At 32.5% G+C, this 18,936-nt stretch overlaps 1 protein-coding gene across 2 annotated transcripts; it reads right to left on the reverse strand.

The window, feature by feature from the left end:
- Window positions 1-2,992: 2,992 nt before the first annotated feature.
- On the reverse strand, window positions 2,993-14,424 carry LOC139487615 (myosin-2 heavy chain-like). Of its 2 annotated transcripts, none has more exons than XM_071272527.1 (5): window positions 14,261-14,424; window positions 11,182-11,360; window positions 10,644-10,865; window positions 9,978-10,121; window positions 2,993-9,415 (listed from the first exon to the last, which is right to left on the reverse strand). In XM_071272527.1, the coding sequence occupies exons 1-5, from the start codon at window positions 14,286-14,288 to the stop codon at window positions 3,656-3,658; spliced, it is 6,333 nt and encodes a 2,110-aa protein (XP_071128628.1). In that variant the 5' UTR covers window positions 14,289-14,424; the 3' UTR covers window positions 2,993-3,655. The 2 variants fall into 2 exon arrangements, with proteins under 2 accessions (XP_071128628.1, XP_071128629.1); XM_071272528.1 differs by having other exon boundaries at window positions 13,825-14,354.
- Between the last annotated feature and the right edge of the window lie 4,512 nt (window positions 14,425-18,936).

An 18,936-nucleotide genomic window follows, 5' to 3' on the forward strand; every position in this document is an offset into this window, starting at 1 on the left:
TGAGAAGGGGAATAAACGGAAATGATCACCACTGCAGATATTACACAAGGAAGTTAAAAAAAAATTCAGACATTTAATATTCTACTGTAGAAGGGAAATAACCTAAAATTTTCAACCTATTATTGTGCGTGACTGATCGACCATGAATTATTTAAAAGACCTATGAAAACTGATAAGGGTATAATAGTAAACTATTATTACGATTTACTAAAGGTTCCTTATCTGGGTATTTTTTCAATATCATTCCACAATAGTTGACAAAAATTAAAGTTGATATTTAAAGCTTTTTCTTTAGCATGTTTAATATGCCTTAATGAACGTACAATTCGGAACACTTATAATTATTTACAAACCAATTCAGTTCATTTTAGTCGCAATAAGACTTAAGATACTTTTAATTAACTTGTTAAAACAAGTTCTAGATTTTTTGTATTGTTTGATAAATTTCAATCGTTGGATCAAGGATTTGTATAGTACTATACAAATCCTTGGTTGGATGCATACAATTAATATGATTTTAAAATGGAATAAAAGATTGTCTCACTTGAGGGACCAAAACAATATATTTGACCGTTTTCTTTCTTTATTTGTTACCTTTTTTGTTGTTAGTCGATTTATAGGTGTTAATTCAACCTTTTTTAACTTTCTTTTATGCTTTCGATATATGTAAAGACACACAAAAAAATCGTATTTATAAATATGTTTAAATGCAACGCTTCGCTATTTTTTTTACAATTTCTATTAATTTGTTCCTCGTCCACATATTCAACATCGAAATAAATCAGCCTCGTTAAATTATAAACAACGTTACTTGGATGGCTTTTTATTTACAGAAGTGCGTTTTGTTATGTACAAATCAACCTCCGAGTTTTGGTCATATATTATATTAAGCACTTATCTTTTAAAGTTATTATCAATTACCAAGGCTATTGTCTATGTTTTATTTTGATACTTATTTCTATCAAATACATCCTTCTGCTGCGCGGGCTGAATTATATGATATATCGTAGCTATCAAATGTGTAATATTATTAGTTACATAGTGTGCTAGTGACCTAATACGGTATATATGGGGTCAGTAAATTCCATATGGGATGAGAGCGAAGCTCGAATCCCCATATGGAATTTACTGACCCCATATATACCGTATTACGTTACTAGCACACTATGTAACGAATTTATCTTACCGACTATCTTAACGTGTAAAATTAGACCAGTGACCTGTCAAAATGAGCAAGTCTTCAATACAGTTAGCATTAACATGATTAAGAAACTTCTCCATTGATCCTACAAAAACAGATGCCAACAATGACAACTTGTTAGATTTAAATGTGTTTTATGAATTTATTTCAATCTTAATCATCAATTTCTTCGTCTGTTGAAACCTTTAAGATTTTTTCTCAGTACTGTTTTGTTTTTCTAAAGGGACGTAACACCACTACTAACCGTGTATGAAATAAGCCCCGCCCCCTACTACCTTATATGGAATATAAAGGGACATAACTCCACTACTAACCGTGTATGAAATAAGCCCCGCCTCCCTACTAACCTAATATCAAATATACACGGTTTCCACGAGGTCGCTTTTAACCAATCACATTCCTAGAAATGTATAGGAGGTAAGATAAAGTTTCTTCCCATTGTATATTTTGTAAATTAATGCAATCACCAAATCATCGACTAACGTTCCAGTCCTACCAGTAAACAACACTAACAAAACATGATTTATTTTTTATAAAAAATGTCTATACCGTCTAGCAAGCCCTAAATCGTCATTTCAGAAAATCGCGAAAGAACAACTAACTTGAACTGAAGAGGTAAAAAATGATGCAAAAGTAAAGAAGGATCACAGATTCTGAAGGCAAACTTAAAAAAAAACTTTGCTAATTGTTTGGAATCATATCTCGGGCAATTGTACTTACATGTAGATATAATTTTAGTAATAATTTTATTTAGTCATTGAATACACTGAACGTGCAGATGATGTTGGGAATCGTCAAACATGAAAGTGTACTAGTACATAATTTCTTTTTTCTTTTCTCTCAAGTCCACTTTATCATTAATTTGGCAATATACCTAGATTATATTTTTAGTATTGTATCCATATTTAATGAGTAACAGAACCACAAGAAATGAAAAAAAAAAACAACGCTGAAGATCCCCATTTTTCATTAAATAAATAGGTAGATTAAGAAATGACGTTTTCTGAAAATCTTTCCTTTAACCAAACTTGTTTTTGTTATACTTTTTTTATTTCTTTCGCTGTAATTCCCCACTGACCATAAACTTTTTATTGGTTCATATTGAACACAGGTGGAGTACACCGTTAGTTTACAGATTTCAAATCCTTTTTTAATATCTTTCTCCAACATAAAATGAAATATTTTAGGACGGTTGTCATTCTTAATTGATTCAACAATCATTCATTTTACCTTAAAAAAGCTGAATATCAAATATCATCCAAAGGAACCGTAGTACCACATTTATGATTACACGAAGTAAATTTTTTGATTGCATTCTTGTTTTTAACCATTATGGTTGGACAGTTATACCTTTGAATCAAAACTGAAAGTTATAAACGTGTTTAAAGATGCAATCGAGAAATGTATATCAAATAGTTAGGAGTTTATAGAACAGCCTCATCAGAGAAAGAAAAATCAACAATAAGAAATAAAGCAGATATCCTCTTATTAAGCCTAAATGCGTACAAGTCGAGAGAATGAAATAGAGTGAAAACTGAATTGACATTATGTATCAACAAATAGCAAAAATATACTTTATGAACAAATGCAAAAACAATCTACAGTTTAGTTACTTAGTCCGTTTCTGTGTGTGTTATATTTTAATGTTGTGTCGTTGTTCTCCTCTTATATTTCATGCGTTTCCCTCAGTTTTAGTTTGTTACCCCAATTTTGTTTTTTATCAATGGATTTATGAGTTTTGAACAGCGGTATACTACTGTTGCCTTTATTTAAAGAAGAAAACAAAACACGTTATACCTGACATTTATATTTCTTTGGAAGATTATAAGACATGTCAAAAAGATACTCAACAATATCCCCGTGTAGAGTAAAAAATAATATTAGCTACAAATAGATTAAAACAGGAAAATGATAAAATAAATTTAAACTCTATTATATTAATTAAAATCATATTAAAGTTGCAAAAAAATATCACACTTAAATTTCAATGTACATAATTAGTATCAACTGAGAAATAAATAATTACAAAAACTTATGTTATATCAATAATAGAATTTTCTTACTGTATCAAACTTCAATTTCTTTGGTAAAAAACTATGTGATCGAAGGAAATAACACAACAATTAACTTGTGCTGTAACTTTCAAAATGTCAATTCACTAATTATTGATTTGCATTTTCTTGTTTTCAGAAATGATTCCAGTCACAATTCCAACACAATAACACCATCTGCTTTGCATTTTTTGTTAATCATTAACTCTTTGGTTTCAATACATTGTAATATCACCAGTCCACATTTACACCTGATATCAGTATATCAATACATTTGAATCTAAGGATGAATGAAACAATCTGTATTTACATTTTGTTTACAAAACTAGACATCAGGTTTTGAACCAATATCCACTAAAAAGTCAAGTGTAATGAGATCAAACATCAGCATTGTCACATGTATCTACTTTGAAGTCGATCGACTGTCTCTAGAATGGAAGTCTTTCCTATTTCTAGAACGATCAGTCTTCACGTCTCTAGAAAGATTATCTTTTCGGTCTCTAGTCGACCTACTTTCCTTTTCTGTAAATTTTGAACTACCCCGTGAGGACACATTTTGGTAGGTACCCCGGTGTATGGGCCTATTATATCCTCTGCCTCTAAAATTTGACCTTGAATCAAAAGGTCTGCTATTAAAAGTTGATGTTGTATTTGACCAAGGCCTTGAAGAAATGAATCCCCTTTTACTAGAGAAACCACGTGATCTCATGCTTGGATTATATCTTGTTTTATACTGATTGTTGTATGTTGAACTGTAAGTTGATCGGTTGTAACTGTTGCAGGCAGGTTTGTTTACCATACTGTATGTCGGTCTGTTTACCGACGAAAATCTTGAAGTCCTAGGTCGTTCAAACGTAGATTCTCCTTGTGTTCTTGTTGAGGTATTTGTATTACTAGAATATGTTCTTTTTACTTCGTTTGCTGATTTATGTGGTTCTTGTAATATTGACTGTGTGTGATTACCAAGTTTGTCACCGGGATTAATTTTGTCTTCAGTCACTCGCGCTTTTACCATGTCTAGAACCATTTCTGCCATTCTGCCCTCTTTGCTGTTATCATTACTTTTATCATCAAAAATTATCTTCTTCAACAAAGTTGACATTGCCTTTGATAATGTATTATTGATATCTGATTCTTTGGGTTCCTTACTACCTGACGTGCTTGAGGGATATTCTCGACAACTAACATCACTGATCAGACCACTTGCGTGACGCTTTGGAGATGTTTGGCGATATGAATCATACCTTGCATTGTTAGCATGTTGATACGAATTTAAACGATCTTTTGGGGACAGGGTGGTAAGGTACGAATTTGCTCTGTTCTTAGGTGACAAACTACGGTTAGAGCTCGTCCTATTCTTTGGTGAGGCACTGCGATAAGAAGTTACCCGATTCTTAGAGGGTAAACTACGATCACTAGAACTACTACTGTCTCTGTCACGTGACCTACTACGAATTCTACTTTTTCTGAAAAACGATTTACGGTCACGGTCGTCAGTTTTATACTTTTTGTACGTAGATAACAATGTTCTGTCGCGTGAATCACTTCTCTGTCTTTTCCTGTCGTATCTTTTGTCATGATCGGGAGAAATACTACGGAGTCTTTTATACTCTGTTGTTTCACTTCTATCTAATGAGTTACTTCTTTCTCGTTTAATAGTCACCCTAGGATAAGAACTCAAGTTCTTGCTCCTATCGTTTATCTCAATCTGACTATTACTTATAGATGAACCATAAGATGTTGAATTGGAATTTGCTGCCTTTACCTGATTATTATGACTGGAAGAATAGAACGTATTTTGATTATGTATACGTCCACCGATGTAACCTTTTCTTTGATTTTGATTGGTCGAGTTTGGTGTATTGTATGAATGATTTCCTATACGATACTGTGATTGGCTATTCCTAGAAGGGTTAGCGTTCAACCTAGCGTTGTTGTCATAACTTTTCCTAGATGGTGAACCAAAGCTATACTGATTGTTTGTAGAGTTGTTTGACCGTTTACCGTCTTTATTATCCCATTTGCTTTTGACAAACCAGGTTCTGTTATCAATTGACTGAAATTGTTTTGGACTGTTTGCATTATAACGTGAAAAATTTGAATAGTTTTTACCAATATATGTCCTGAAGTTTCCCACTGGGCTGTTAGTGGAAGATGAACAGCTACTTTCAGAGCTCCTAGACCTAGATCTGCGTTCACGTATTTTTGACTTTGATAATCCATCAGTACTGTTCAAATGAAGTGCTTTCTTATTATCTTGGTTATCATTATTTGTCGATGCTGAATAATGAGTACGTATTGCTTCCAATTGATTTAAGCCCGAGTTTGTGTGTTGTTTACTTATATCCTTACCTTTCTCACTCCTTGTTGGTGTTCTATGTTTGTGAGTCCGATTTTGATTGTGTACTTTTGTTGAATCCCTATAAGGAGATGAATCTGAACTGTATGTCGATTCTGATACTTTTCGTTTTACTTGCTTTTCAGAAACAGTCGACTTAAATTTACCAGTTTTCTTTTTTGCTGGTTCGATGAGATTTTGCGAAGTGATACCATAATATTCATCTTCTGTAACTGGTTCCTTTTTTATCCGTTTGACGACACCTGATGCTTCGGTCGAAGTAACTTCATTATACGCTGCATTGAGAACACGTGTAGCCCTTGATGTGTCATCAGTTTTGCTGCTTTGCTTTTTTGACATATGTTTATTTTGTATTTTATCAATATTCTGTTTAGTCAATGAAACTGGAGACTTTTGTGAATATGATTCAGCTGTTTTCGATAAACTGTTTGTAGATTTAGTATTTGTAGTTTCCGTCTCAGTCAATGTTATTGAATTTGAAGTTATGCTAATTGCAGAAGGTTTCTTTGGCGGGAAATTTCCAGTTATAACCTGAATAGGCATGTGTTCCTCAATAGTTTTGTCACCAGTATTGGCCGTAACATACTCTTCGGATAAGTCGGTAGATTTAAGTTCATTCTGTTTACCATTGATGTGGTGGTCTGTACCTTTTTCTACACTTTCCTTTATACTTTTTCCGCTGGTATCATCTGGTGTACTGTCCGAAAGAATTTTCAACTTTTTCATTTTTATATCTTTTTCACTAGACTTCACTGCCTTTTCACCAATTTTATCTGATGAACAATTATCTTTGTCCGCATCTCCTGAGTTGCTTCGTACCCTGTTTGAAAATAAACCTATAACTTGTTCCAGGTCCTTAAGTGTGTTATCGATTTCGGTAGTGATTTCCTTTGATTCTACTGTGCTTATTGGCAGATTTTCTGATTGATTAAAAACATTGGAGTCTGTATTCTCATTTTTTTGTTGATTTTCCTCCGTATTTTTATCATTTTCAGAAAACGATTCTGCAACAGGGCTAAGCGGCTCTTTCTTAATAACTACAATGGATTGAGGCAGATCTAATTCTGTTGGTTTGCTTTTGTCATGAGTTCTTGATTCATCAGATGGTTTATTGGTGTTACAGCTTTCTATTTTTGAAACTGACTTGTGTTCATCTGAACTAAATTCCTGTTTTGGACTAACCGGTTCTTGCTTCACATTCACAGATAGCCCATTCAGAAACAAGTCTGACTGCATCATACTCTCAGTTACTTGTTTATTCATAAGATCAATAATAGATTCATCCAAATCAGAAGTTGGTGACATTAATTTTTTTATCAAAAGATGATCACCAGGTTTATGACTTCCCTTTGCTTTGTCGGACGATACTTTAGCAACAGACGTTGAAGATAGTGATTTTGATGGTAACACATCAGATACACCTGGCTCTTGCTTAATAACTGTCTTTGCGATTTCTTGTGATGTCTTTTCTTGTGTTTCAACATTTGTGTTTTGTACCTTTGGTGGAGACAATTCATTAGGAGCATCCGTTTCCTTATCAAAACTTTTTTCTATTGCATCAGAAGATGCAAACTTTTCGAAAAGATTTTCTCGGCAGGTAAACTTTGGCTCTTGGTTTCCTGAGATCTTATCATGGGTTGATGCGGGTTGGATATTTGTTTCTTTCGGGGATTTTGTGGAAGGTTCATTTTCTTCCTTTGTTTTTGTGTCGTCCTGTTTAATGATTTTGTTATGTTTGGAGGTCTTTACATTTATGTTTTTTGTTTGTAAAGGAGGTTGCTCTGAAGCAGCAAAGGCAGCTGCTACCGAATTAGCTGTTTTGCGTTTGGTAGAAGCTATAACTGGGGATATGCTTGAAGACATGAGAGAGGACAATTCTTTTTCTAACCCGCTCAATTTCTTATCATTTTTTCGTTTATTTGTAGCCTGATTTGATTTGGCATTACTACGACCTGTTTCGAGGCTAACAGTTTCATTTTCAATTGGTTCAATTTTTACACTCAACAATGAATTTTCCTTTATGGAGGAAGAAATACCAGAAGTTTTCTTTTCATTTTCTTTTACATGTTGCTTGATGTCATGTGTTTTACTATAATCTAACTTTCTTAAAGAAACAACTGGTTCTCCCTTTATATTCGGATTGAATTTTTCAGCGTCGAAGATGTATTCCTGCTCCTGTTTGTTTTCATTCAAGATGTTTATGGCAGATGTTATCGCTTTACTTTTAGTTTTAGTTTTACAATCTACTACTTTAGCCGCTTGCAACTCTGATGCTACTCTTGCTAATATATCAAGATTGTCCAAACCTGCAATGCAAGACTCCTTTGGTGCAGAATAACTATGATCTTCTACAGCACTGACGGCACAAGACATGTGTGATTCCTTTATTTCAGGTGTTTTACTTTCAAAATCTGTATTACAACTGTTATTGTTTGCAACATTTTCTTTCACATCTACTTTGTTGTCTTGAACATTACATTTAGATTTACATGATAAGTCCAGACCTACAACATCACCACTGTGTTCATTTTCAACTTTATTGTTGCTCTCTGTTGTATTTTGTTGTTGTAATCCTTCATCTGAATGTTCTTCTTCATCACCAGCTAATTTTTCTGTTAATAGTTCGTACAAATCAGAGGGATCCATTTTGTAAATTGCTTCTCTGAATAATGTTTTAATGTCAAAGTTTTTATCAGTTGACGAACCTTCAATTGGTTCTTCACTTTCATGTTTAACACATTCCTCAACGTTATTACTATCATCCTGTTTTGAACTTTCCATTTCATGCTCCTCCTTTACAATTGTCTTTTCTGTTTGCAATGCGTTATCTGTTTCCTCCACATTATGGGTTTTAGATTCATTTTTGCCATCAAATTTGTCATTTGTTGCATCAATTGTTGATTTACAGTTGTCAATGTTTTCTCTCTGTGTGCTTATCCCAGACTCAGCAGTAACAGGACAGGCGATTTGTTTTTGTTTATCTGAATTGTCTGTCATATCTAAATCTTTTCCGAGAGCAACATTCTCAGACTGCGTAGCGCCTTGGTCCCCAGGTTCATCTAATGTAGGTGTTGAAGCACCACTACTTAATTCCCTAATTATGGCAGGATCGACCATGTCAATATTGTCGATGCTAGATGTAGAATAAACACAACTGATTTTGGGTGCAAATTCTATATCACAACCAGTGGATTCTGTCAAGGAGGACGAATAAGTATCAGTCGTAGGTAACTCTTCTTTAACAGCATCGTTTTCATTTTTCTCAAGGTCATGATTTGATTTAATATGTCGTAACACTGTCAATTTTGACTGACGTAGTTTTATCTCTTCCTCGATTTTCTGAAGTTTTGTTTCTATACAAGATTTATCAGTTTCAGCATTTGCAGGTTGATCTTTCTCAGAGGAAGATCGTTTTGTAGGTGTGTTCGACCGTTTTCTTACGGGCTTAAGCTTAGGCATTTCATTTCTTCGTGTTCTTCTTTTAGTAGAATTGTCAGTTTCCTGTGAACTATCAGAGTATTCATTTTTCCTGTTACGTTCATCACTTTTACGACTCCGACTTCTGCTTCTTTTCCTTTCAGTCCCTTTTAAATGACGTCTTTTTATATAAGTTCTATAACTCTTGTTACCATTTGATGCTTCCTTGTGTTTCATCTGTGCAAGAAATCTATCACGGAACGACAGGAATGGACGATTTACTGTTACACGATATGGCTGCCTCAATTGTATAACTGCATAAGGTACAGCTTGGCGAGGATGCATCAGAGGTAGTTTTGACTTCTCATCCAGTTGGTATATATAAATCTGAAAAGATTAGAAAAAATAAACACTTAAGATAGAGGCAAAAGATAAGTTGAAAATATACTGAAAATGTCATGGTTTAAAAAAACTTCTACGATTTCTTCTTTGAGCTGTTACTTGCATAAACGAAAACTAGTTAAATGCTGGTTATGTAATCTATAGTTGTCTATTATGACATGCTTATGTGCCAAGTATAATAGAATGTTTCGATTCGAAGTTAACATGTAAGTAATTAATTTAATGCAATAATCTCGTTGCCGATACGTTTTATTTTTTTTGTTTTAACACAGTCTTGAATCATCCTGTTTATTATTCTTTTTTTTTCTTAAGATCAAATTGCTATCGATTCTCTTACTGAATTATTAAGATTACTATTTTAACCCGTATATCCGAGGAAACATTACTTGAGGGAAAAATCGATTTACTAAAGAAACAAGAAACAAGAAATAAGATAACAATAAAACTACAAATAACCATGATTGACCATCATACCACATCTTATTTTCATATTGACATTTTAAATTATATATCAGAACCAATTCGACTATGAAGAGTAGTTACTCACAAAATTATGTGCAAGTCCTTCACATATAGTTATGTTTGGGTCAGGTTGTATCATCGACGTGTGTGAATCGTAGTGTTTTGACGGATGCAGGAGTGTTCTTCCTTTGAACCTAGGCATAACCTTTTTTACCCTCCCTGGAATCACCTGTAAACAAAAGAACATTTCGTTGTTAATAAATAATACATGGACATTGAACTAACGTCAAATTTTGGTTTTGATCAATGTGTGCGTAAATAATAGAAATTATTTGTACATGCTTAATATTTCAATACTGAATTTCCTTCAATTTCAAAAGCAACTACATATTTTAGCTAGTTTATAATTATCTTAAAAAAGGGAAATATAGGAGAGAAAACCGAAAATAAGAGTGATAATTTATTAGTTTTCAAACTTTTATAAGAAACAATTTGTCCATTTCAATATTAAATGGTACAAATGTTACCGCAAATGATGCGCATTTTAACAATTAATTTTCTCGTTATGTTCGACGCTAAAAATATATGGAAATCCGAATGCTTATACAAAGTTGAAGGGCATATATATTTTTTTTGGTAATGGTTATCTAATAGACTTAAAAAGTAATAATCATTGTAATGAAGTAAATACGTCACACTTCGTTATATACATATTCACATAATCATAAATTGCATAATGTAAACAATTTACCCTCAGTACGACAATGCATCTGGCAGTTATGAAGTTCCTAAAAGTCATAAATCGAAGGAGCATATCGTAGTTTCTGTTCAAATGAAGTCCAGCACGCGTGTCACCCAATATATTTGTCTTTTTCTCTGAGCATCGGACACCATATTTACACATGCTCACAACAGATCTCCATGACTCAGCTAAAAAACCGAACTCCTCTTTCAACTCATCGTCAGTTCTTCCCTTAAACAAAATAGAGCAAATAAAGAATATTTGACATTAATGTTTTCTCAATATTACAGGACAATTACAGGCTTATCCGATTTCACATATCTGTGTAATCAAAACGGCATTAGACTATTTGCATTTTTTTTCGCTTTTATAACAATTGTAAGTTCTGATTCGTCTAAAACATTTTTATCATGTTAGTACTAAATACATCGTCATACTTGTTCATTCTATACATATCATTAACAAAGATTTTCACCATTTCATAATTTTAATACACTCTTTTTAATATAGATGATAATATAATCAAATGATATTAAAGTTGATTTACCATTTTTCTAAGAGCTGCTTTTCTATCTTCAAATGCCTCTTCAAGATCAGGGTTGTCAACTATATGCATTTTCATGGGAATCCAACCCCTAAGTGGACCCTTTGAAAGACAAGTTTTCTCCACATTCTCCATCAGTTCACGAGCCCATGTACACGTTAATGGCATAAACGTTAACACGTCTGAAATATGAAAATAAATGAAGATACATTTATATTAGACAGACTTTAATTTAATTAAAAAAGAATATAACTTGATTAAAAGGGGAATAAAGGGCCGGGAATAAATGCTTCTTGCTAAGTGATGTCTGTATAACGAACAGAGTTAATTTGGAATTGTTTTTGGCATCTTAGATTGCAGTTGTCCCCAAATGATGGGTTGATATTTTTACTGGAATTAGAAAATTTCAAGACAAGAGAATGAATTTTCTGTATGTGATATTATAACTATCGACTTTATTTTCGTTCTTATGGACCTTCACGGTTAAGATCAATAAACAATTAATTTTTAATTCTGTATTATTATTATTTTCTTTTTTCTTCAATTTTCCGTCTTTTGATCCATATTTATATATATATATACTAAATAGATATACCATTCTATACATGCATGCTCATACATATATTTTTGTATTATATTGCTATAAATGTTAAATGGAGAAGACTTCATAAGTCTGTTTGACTTGTGTCATATCCAATTTGTATTTAAACAAATAAAATATGTTTAAACTAACAATTAATGGATGAAATGTCAGTGTTGTAGCTAGCGAAACCTCGCGCTTTTGTGGCAATGTTAAATATAACACTAAAATGACAAGATTAATTGACAGGACTACAGTAAAAATAAATGCAAGAACATTCAGGATATAGAAATACACAAATAAACAATACAATAGTACATTTCGAGATGCTAATAGTTATCAAAGGTACCACTCCACGCTTATAATTTAATAAGCAAGACGCGCGTGTCGTCTACAGGAGACTCATTAGTGAGTCGCAGATCAAAATAGTAATAAAACCAAACAAGTATAAAGTTAGAAAGCATTGATGATCCGAAATTCCAAAAAAAGTTGTGTCTAATACTTGTAACGTAATACATGCCTGGGATAAGAAAATCCTTAGTATTTAGAAGAATTCATATTTTGCAAACAGGAAATTTATAAAATGACCATATAATTGATATTCGTGTCAACACCGAAGTGCTGACTAATCACAAAATATAAAAGAACACGAAAAACAACCAATTCAAAGTGACTTCGAAATCAGAGTAACGTCATTGTGTTGTAAGTCGTCAAAAATAGATTTTTTTTAGAAGTTATAACGCAGATCAACTTTAGTACTAATCTGTTGAAAGGACTTGACTCATCAGATAAGAATTAAGCGTATATATGCATGAACAAAAAAATAGCAAAAAGACAAAAGGGACACAATGAAAGAGTTCAAATTGGAATTCAGATTATTTTACTTTGAAAATTGATCGCAACCAACAATTAAATTATGTAAATTAAAAGTGACACCTATTTTTAGCCATCTGTCAAAACTAACACCCACTGAAATACTGGGATTTTTTGGGGAATAATTTGATTACTTATCATTGTTTTAAATAACATTTTTGATATGGATTAATTTTAGTATTTGAGGGTATATATCGCATGTTATTTGTGAAAAGTTCTAAATTTTCAAAATCAGCATATTCCCTGATATTATCTGCCAAAATCCAGGAAATAAATCTAAGTATGCGATTTTTACATCATGGTAGATTAACATACACAATTCATTAAAATTGACTCACACGTTTAATTGTCAGGTCAAGTGTTTGTTGTAGATATGTAATTCAAAAATTAAAAATCGATCTGTTAAGTAAGAAAATCATTATTGTTTCAGATATGTTTGAATGTTTTAAACTCTTTTTTAACAATTCTTGTCCATATTTCGATTTGATTTCATATCATGTCCGTTTGCCCTGTTTAGTTGTCTTATCTAGACAGATACTGGTTGAACGTTGATTTCAAACAAAAAGATAACAGTATTGATATTACCTATTTAATGACCTTCCGTTTGGAGGTCATTTTTCGTGTTATGTTTTATTAACTGAAGTTTAAAATCATTGCTGCATTCTTTTTTTTTTTCAATTGCAAGTTCTTGCGAGTACTAGCTAGTATAAAGTTGTTTACTTTTCTATCCTGATTAATAGTAAAGACATGCTTTGATCGGTAAGCTAGATAAAGTTACAACTAAAGTTTAAATATTCGTCATTCCTAAATTGTAAATCATACTTGAGTTTAAACAACTATAAAGAATGTGAATTCAACTAGATCAAACATCACAAAAGAGTAAGTAGACCATTTCATTTAAATAAAAAAATATCCTGTGTCAAAATACAACATATAATATAGCATTTAAAAAAATATATTCTGATCTTTTCTTCCAACAAAAGAAAATACCCAAACTTCAAATTTATTTTTCGTGGAAAAGTTGAAAAAGTTAAGCATGTACATTTATTAATCCAAAATGAATTCTATTCACCGAATTGACCTAGTTAACTTGCCAGAGAGTGACGAAGAACAAGTTTTATGACATAAATGAATACCATTTTAGATATTTAAAATGTTTGAGCTTAAAACTAAATCGATGGAATAAAATTTACCTTTTCTTATTTGTGTCATAATTATCCGTTAGTAATGAAACTGCCACGAAATCCTTGTGAACGTATTGTCAAATTGTTATCTGGGTTTACGATCATGTGACTGTCAAGGAAGTTAGCCAGCTCGGTTATGATATATAATACAGTTGTTAAGTAAACAAAGATATTACTGTAGATCTATTTTTAGGTGTGGGGATTTTCATTTAAAAAAAAATAATATAAAATCAAGTATTGTTACTTGATTTCAGTAAGTCTTACTGAAAATAATTCATCAGAATAAAATTTTAAGATTTTATTAACTCCATTGATATGAATAGCGTATTTCGATGTGTATCAAATCTAATTCAAATCTTTCTTTTTGATACATTTTGTGATAGTCAATTTATAAAAGTCGAAATATCCGAGGAAATATCGATAGAGAGAAAACTTTAAAAAATACCTTTTTTATAACTGGATATTGACTGCATGGTGATTATTATGCGTTTGTTATTACAACTAATAATCTGGTGTCTTTCCACTGTTCTCGCTTTATCAATGAACGTCCTTCTCTTTCGTGGAAGATCAATACCTGGAAACAACACATTGTGTTGCTATTTTTAGTTTAGGGTATTTCTGCAAATTACATATGCATACAAGAAACTCATCAAAGGCACTTAATTGATTGTGTAAGCCAGACACGCGTTGCGTCTACAAAAAAATCCACACCATTCAGGTTCAGATAAAAAAGTCAAATTTTCCAAAGGTTTTGTCAAATGATCTCAAATAAAGCTCTCCATTCCTGAGTTTATAGAAAATAAGAATATTTACTTCGACCATTCAAAGTTTCACAAAACGTAAATTTACAAACATGGCAATACCAATAATCTCAACACAGGTGAGGATTACACTCTACTGGACTATTGGCACCCTTGGTGAGGAAAAAACCTTTTAGCAGTGGCATCGTAGTGGTTGTAAAACTACTGCTAAAGACATCAAGCGCCAATAATTGTGTACGCAAGGCGCACGTTTGATCAACAAAATACCCACCAGTGACGCTGGTACGTCGCGATATTAGGAAGAAATGGAATGATACGCAATGCATGAGACAGCAATCCAACGGAGTCCATGCAAGCAGCAATTTAAAAAAGGGGGTTCATTTTGACTTTTTCGGTTCCAATTTTGTTTTTCTTTAATAAATTATATGAAACCCAGAGTTTTATAAGTACCCAACCAGATGTAGACCATTCAAAGGGGTCGGGTCGAGCAACTAATGGAAAAAGAAAAAGTTCAAAAACTGGCAGAAAGAAATATCACATTATGAGATAATTTTACCTGTTTGACTCGTAATTAATAAAACATTTCATGACGTGATTGGTTTCATAGGTACTGGCAGACTGTACACATTTTTTTTTACTTCCCCCTTTTCTTCTTATTTTTTATTTTCTTTTTCATTCGTTATTTCAGTTATTTGAACGTTTTTCTGTATTAGTTCAGTAGTAATTGACAAAACCTTTTAGAATATTAGTCTTTTTGTCTTAATTCTCAAATTTCGAAATGTTTCACATACATAATTTCACGCTTGCTCTACATACATTGCTGTTTTACTAAGTTGTGTCGACAATTATTATGTGCTATTGGTTAGGTATAATAAACTTATACATTTACAGGATAAATAATCAATAAGAGTCGTTTTGCAAGTGGTAGAGACGTCAAAAATGATGACACCTTTCATAGTATAACAACAGCAACAAACAAATCTGCAAATAGTGAGGATGTTTCTGTATACTCCAATTATGCCACATGGCGTCTTTCTGCATATGAGGGATGAAGGCAACAGAGGTATACCGCTGTTCAAAAGTCACAAATCGATAATTGATAACAACTGTCATGTTCCTGACTTGGTACAGGACATATTTGAGAGAAAATGGTTGGTTGAACCTGGTTTTATGGCTTGCAAAACCTCCCGCTTATATAGCAATCTTAAACAAGAATGTGTCCATAGTACACGAATGCCCCACTCGCACTATCATTTTACATCTACATTGGACCGTGAAATTGGGATAATTTGGCATTATTTAAAACTAGAAAGATCATACCATAGGGAACATGTGTACTAAGTTTCAAGTTGATTGGACTTCAACTTCATCAAAAACTACCTTGAACAAAAACTTTAACCAAAAATTTAACCCGAGCTTTGCACTATCTTTTTCTTTTTCAGTGGATCGTGAAATTGGGGTCAATACTTTAATTTGGCTTTTAATTAGAAAGATCATACCATAGAGAACATGATTACTAAGATTCAAATTGATTGAACTTCAACTTCAACAAAAACTACCTTCACCAAAAAATTTAACCTGAAGCGGGACGAACGGACGCACGGACGAACGGAGGCACAGACCAGAAAACATAATGCCCCTCTACTATCGTAGGTAGGGCATAAAAACATCGCTTAAATGACAAAACTGTGTGACAGAAATGCAGTACAAACACACGCATGAACCATCATTACAGAGAAGCGCACAAACAAATAATATAATATAGTCTACACAATATATAAACAAGCTGCAGATCAAAAACTAACATCTTCCATCAACGACAGACATCACAGAAGACCATAAACAGTGACGCACTTATGTTACGAATATGTAATGATTATCATAAAATTCTTTTCACTCAGTCCACACAATTATCATGACGGTATTGAAAGACTATTTTAAAATTATTTGGACCACAAACGATAAGACATAACACATAATCCAATCAAACCCACAACAGAAACATCATAAATAATTACATAAATTTTGGATGTATAGAATACCGAGGAAGTCGTATAGCCATGCAAATTCATACTGAGTCTCGGTAAAACAGTCATATTCGGGAATAGGTCACGTTTGGTACTATATAGACAATATAGATGTTAAACAACCATCTAAGACGTGATAAACATGTCATTAGTCAGTTTAAGCACATACACATTGTACAAATCAACCAATTCGTGATGGTGTCCATAAAATTACGAAGTGTAGTTTTTAATCTTTACACACTCCTGTATATGAAGTCCGTATAGTGTGAATAGTTATCAAAGGTATCAATAGTTTGTGAACATGCACGAGCATAACGTATCAATTGAGATATAAATACACCATACGACGGGGCAGAGGGTTTGTTACTCGTGCGTGATTTGAGTGTCATTGATAAGTCTTTTGTAGAAGAAATGCGCGTATGACGTTGATATAAAACTTCAATCCTGCAGGTATCTATGAGGAGTTTATTTACAACCACTGGGTCGATGCCACTGCTTGTGGAGTTTTAATTCCCCGAGGATATCACCAGCCCAGTAGTCAGCACTTCTGTGTTGACTTAAGTTATCATTGATACTAGGTTCATAATTATAAACAAACTGCTAACAAAACTTTCAATTTTTGAAGTACTAAGGCTTTTCTACCTCAGGAATAGATTACCTTAGCTGTATTTGGCAAAACGTTAAGGAATATTTGGTCCTCAATGCTTTTCAACTTCGTATTTATTTGGCCTTTTTAACATTTTTTTTGTTCGAGAGTTACTGATGAGTCTTTTGTTGACGAAACGCGCGTATGGCGTAAATATAAAATTTCAATCCTGGTATCTATGATGAGTTTATTTACTGCTGCGAAATGGAAAATTGATAATTGGAAAGTTAAAATCATCTCGTTAGTCAGAGATTTTAGTTTGAAGTCGTCCATCTGTGTCAATATTGATGAAAATATCAAGGTATGAAGCAGTCCTTCTTGTATCAGTAGTATCTTTAATCTGAAGTTCACAGGGATCTCTGAGATGCAAGTAATGACTTGAATATCGGTTATTCAGTGATAGGAAGTCATTAATATATCTTAAAGCAAAATTAAAAGAATTTTGCTAGGTGCGTTTTCCTTTTTTCTGTTAGAAGGTTCTGAATGAATTTTGCTTCATATGAGTACAAAAAACAAGTCGGCCAGAAGTGCATGTGCACAACTAGTACCCTTTATAATACCGACTGTCTGTTGAAATGTCAATTCTCCAAATTCAACAAATATAGTGTCAATTAGAAAGTCCAGAATTTTGATTATATCATCTTCAGTGTATCTTCTGGTAGAATCTGTGTGGTTCTTCACAAAATAAGAATGAGTATAACCCAAAACATGAAATTTAAATCTACGATCTCCATTTTATAGAAAACCTCTGTTTATTGCGATGGTGACTTCGATCTTTCAATTGAGCATAGGGAATAGTAATGGCTAATGATATGGATTCACACAACACAATAGTTCAATACTATTCAATAAACAAATTTAAGAATAACCAATATAGAAATTCAAAAATTGTTAATACATAAAATTAACCCTAAAACCAGTAGTAAGAGAAAATAACGGAATATCCATAAATAAAAATAGGTACGGGTGAGCGGGTTAAAAAATGTTCTCAAAACTTTCAAAAATTGTTGATCGAGGTTTCAACTCTAATTTCAAAAATAATATATAATAATAACTAAGTGTTTATCGTGTGAAAGCAAATCTGGGAGTGAAGTAAAAAGGTATGTAATTTAACAGGTAAACGAAGGTGAATAGAATTCAACTAATAATCCAATAAGAAAAGTTATGACAAAATCAGGATGAGGAAAAGAATGTAGCATTTAGATAAATAAATTCGTTAATAGGAACAGAAAAATAATTAAATCTAGGATTTAAAAAAAAAAAATTCAGTAATTAATCATTTTTAATCAAATAAAATTTCCAAATAGTAGTGTAAAGCGTAAAAAAATCAAAGGTCTTAATGTTGCTGAGATAGTGATCTTTCGAATTTTGAGAATCCACACTGGTTAAATATATCTTATAATAATATGTTGAAGGCCATCTTTTACTGTAGAAAGAATAGTAGTCAACACTTAAAAATGTGAGATTTACTGATAGATAAAGGCAATTCATTATTTATAATTTAACAACAGAATAGACAAAGGAGACCCTAATAATGTACAAGAATCGATGACCTTTTCTACACACCCTGATGATGGTAAAATATTTGAAATGGATGAATTTCTGACACCTCAACAAATAATGAGGTTTTTTTTGCAGCATGTTAGAAAAAGTGATGCTGCTAGGGAGCTTGTTATTTCAGAACTAC

The sequence above is a fragment of the Mytilus edulis genome, chromosome 9 (assembly GCF_963676685.1).
Source record: "Mytilus edulis chromosome 9, xbMytEdul2.2, whole genome shotgun sequence".
NCBI lineage: Eukaryota > Metazoa > Mollusca > Bivalvia > Mytilida > Mytilidae > Mytilus > Mytilus edulis.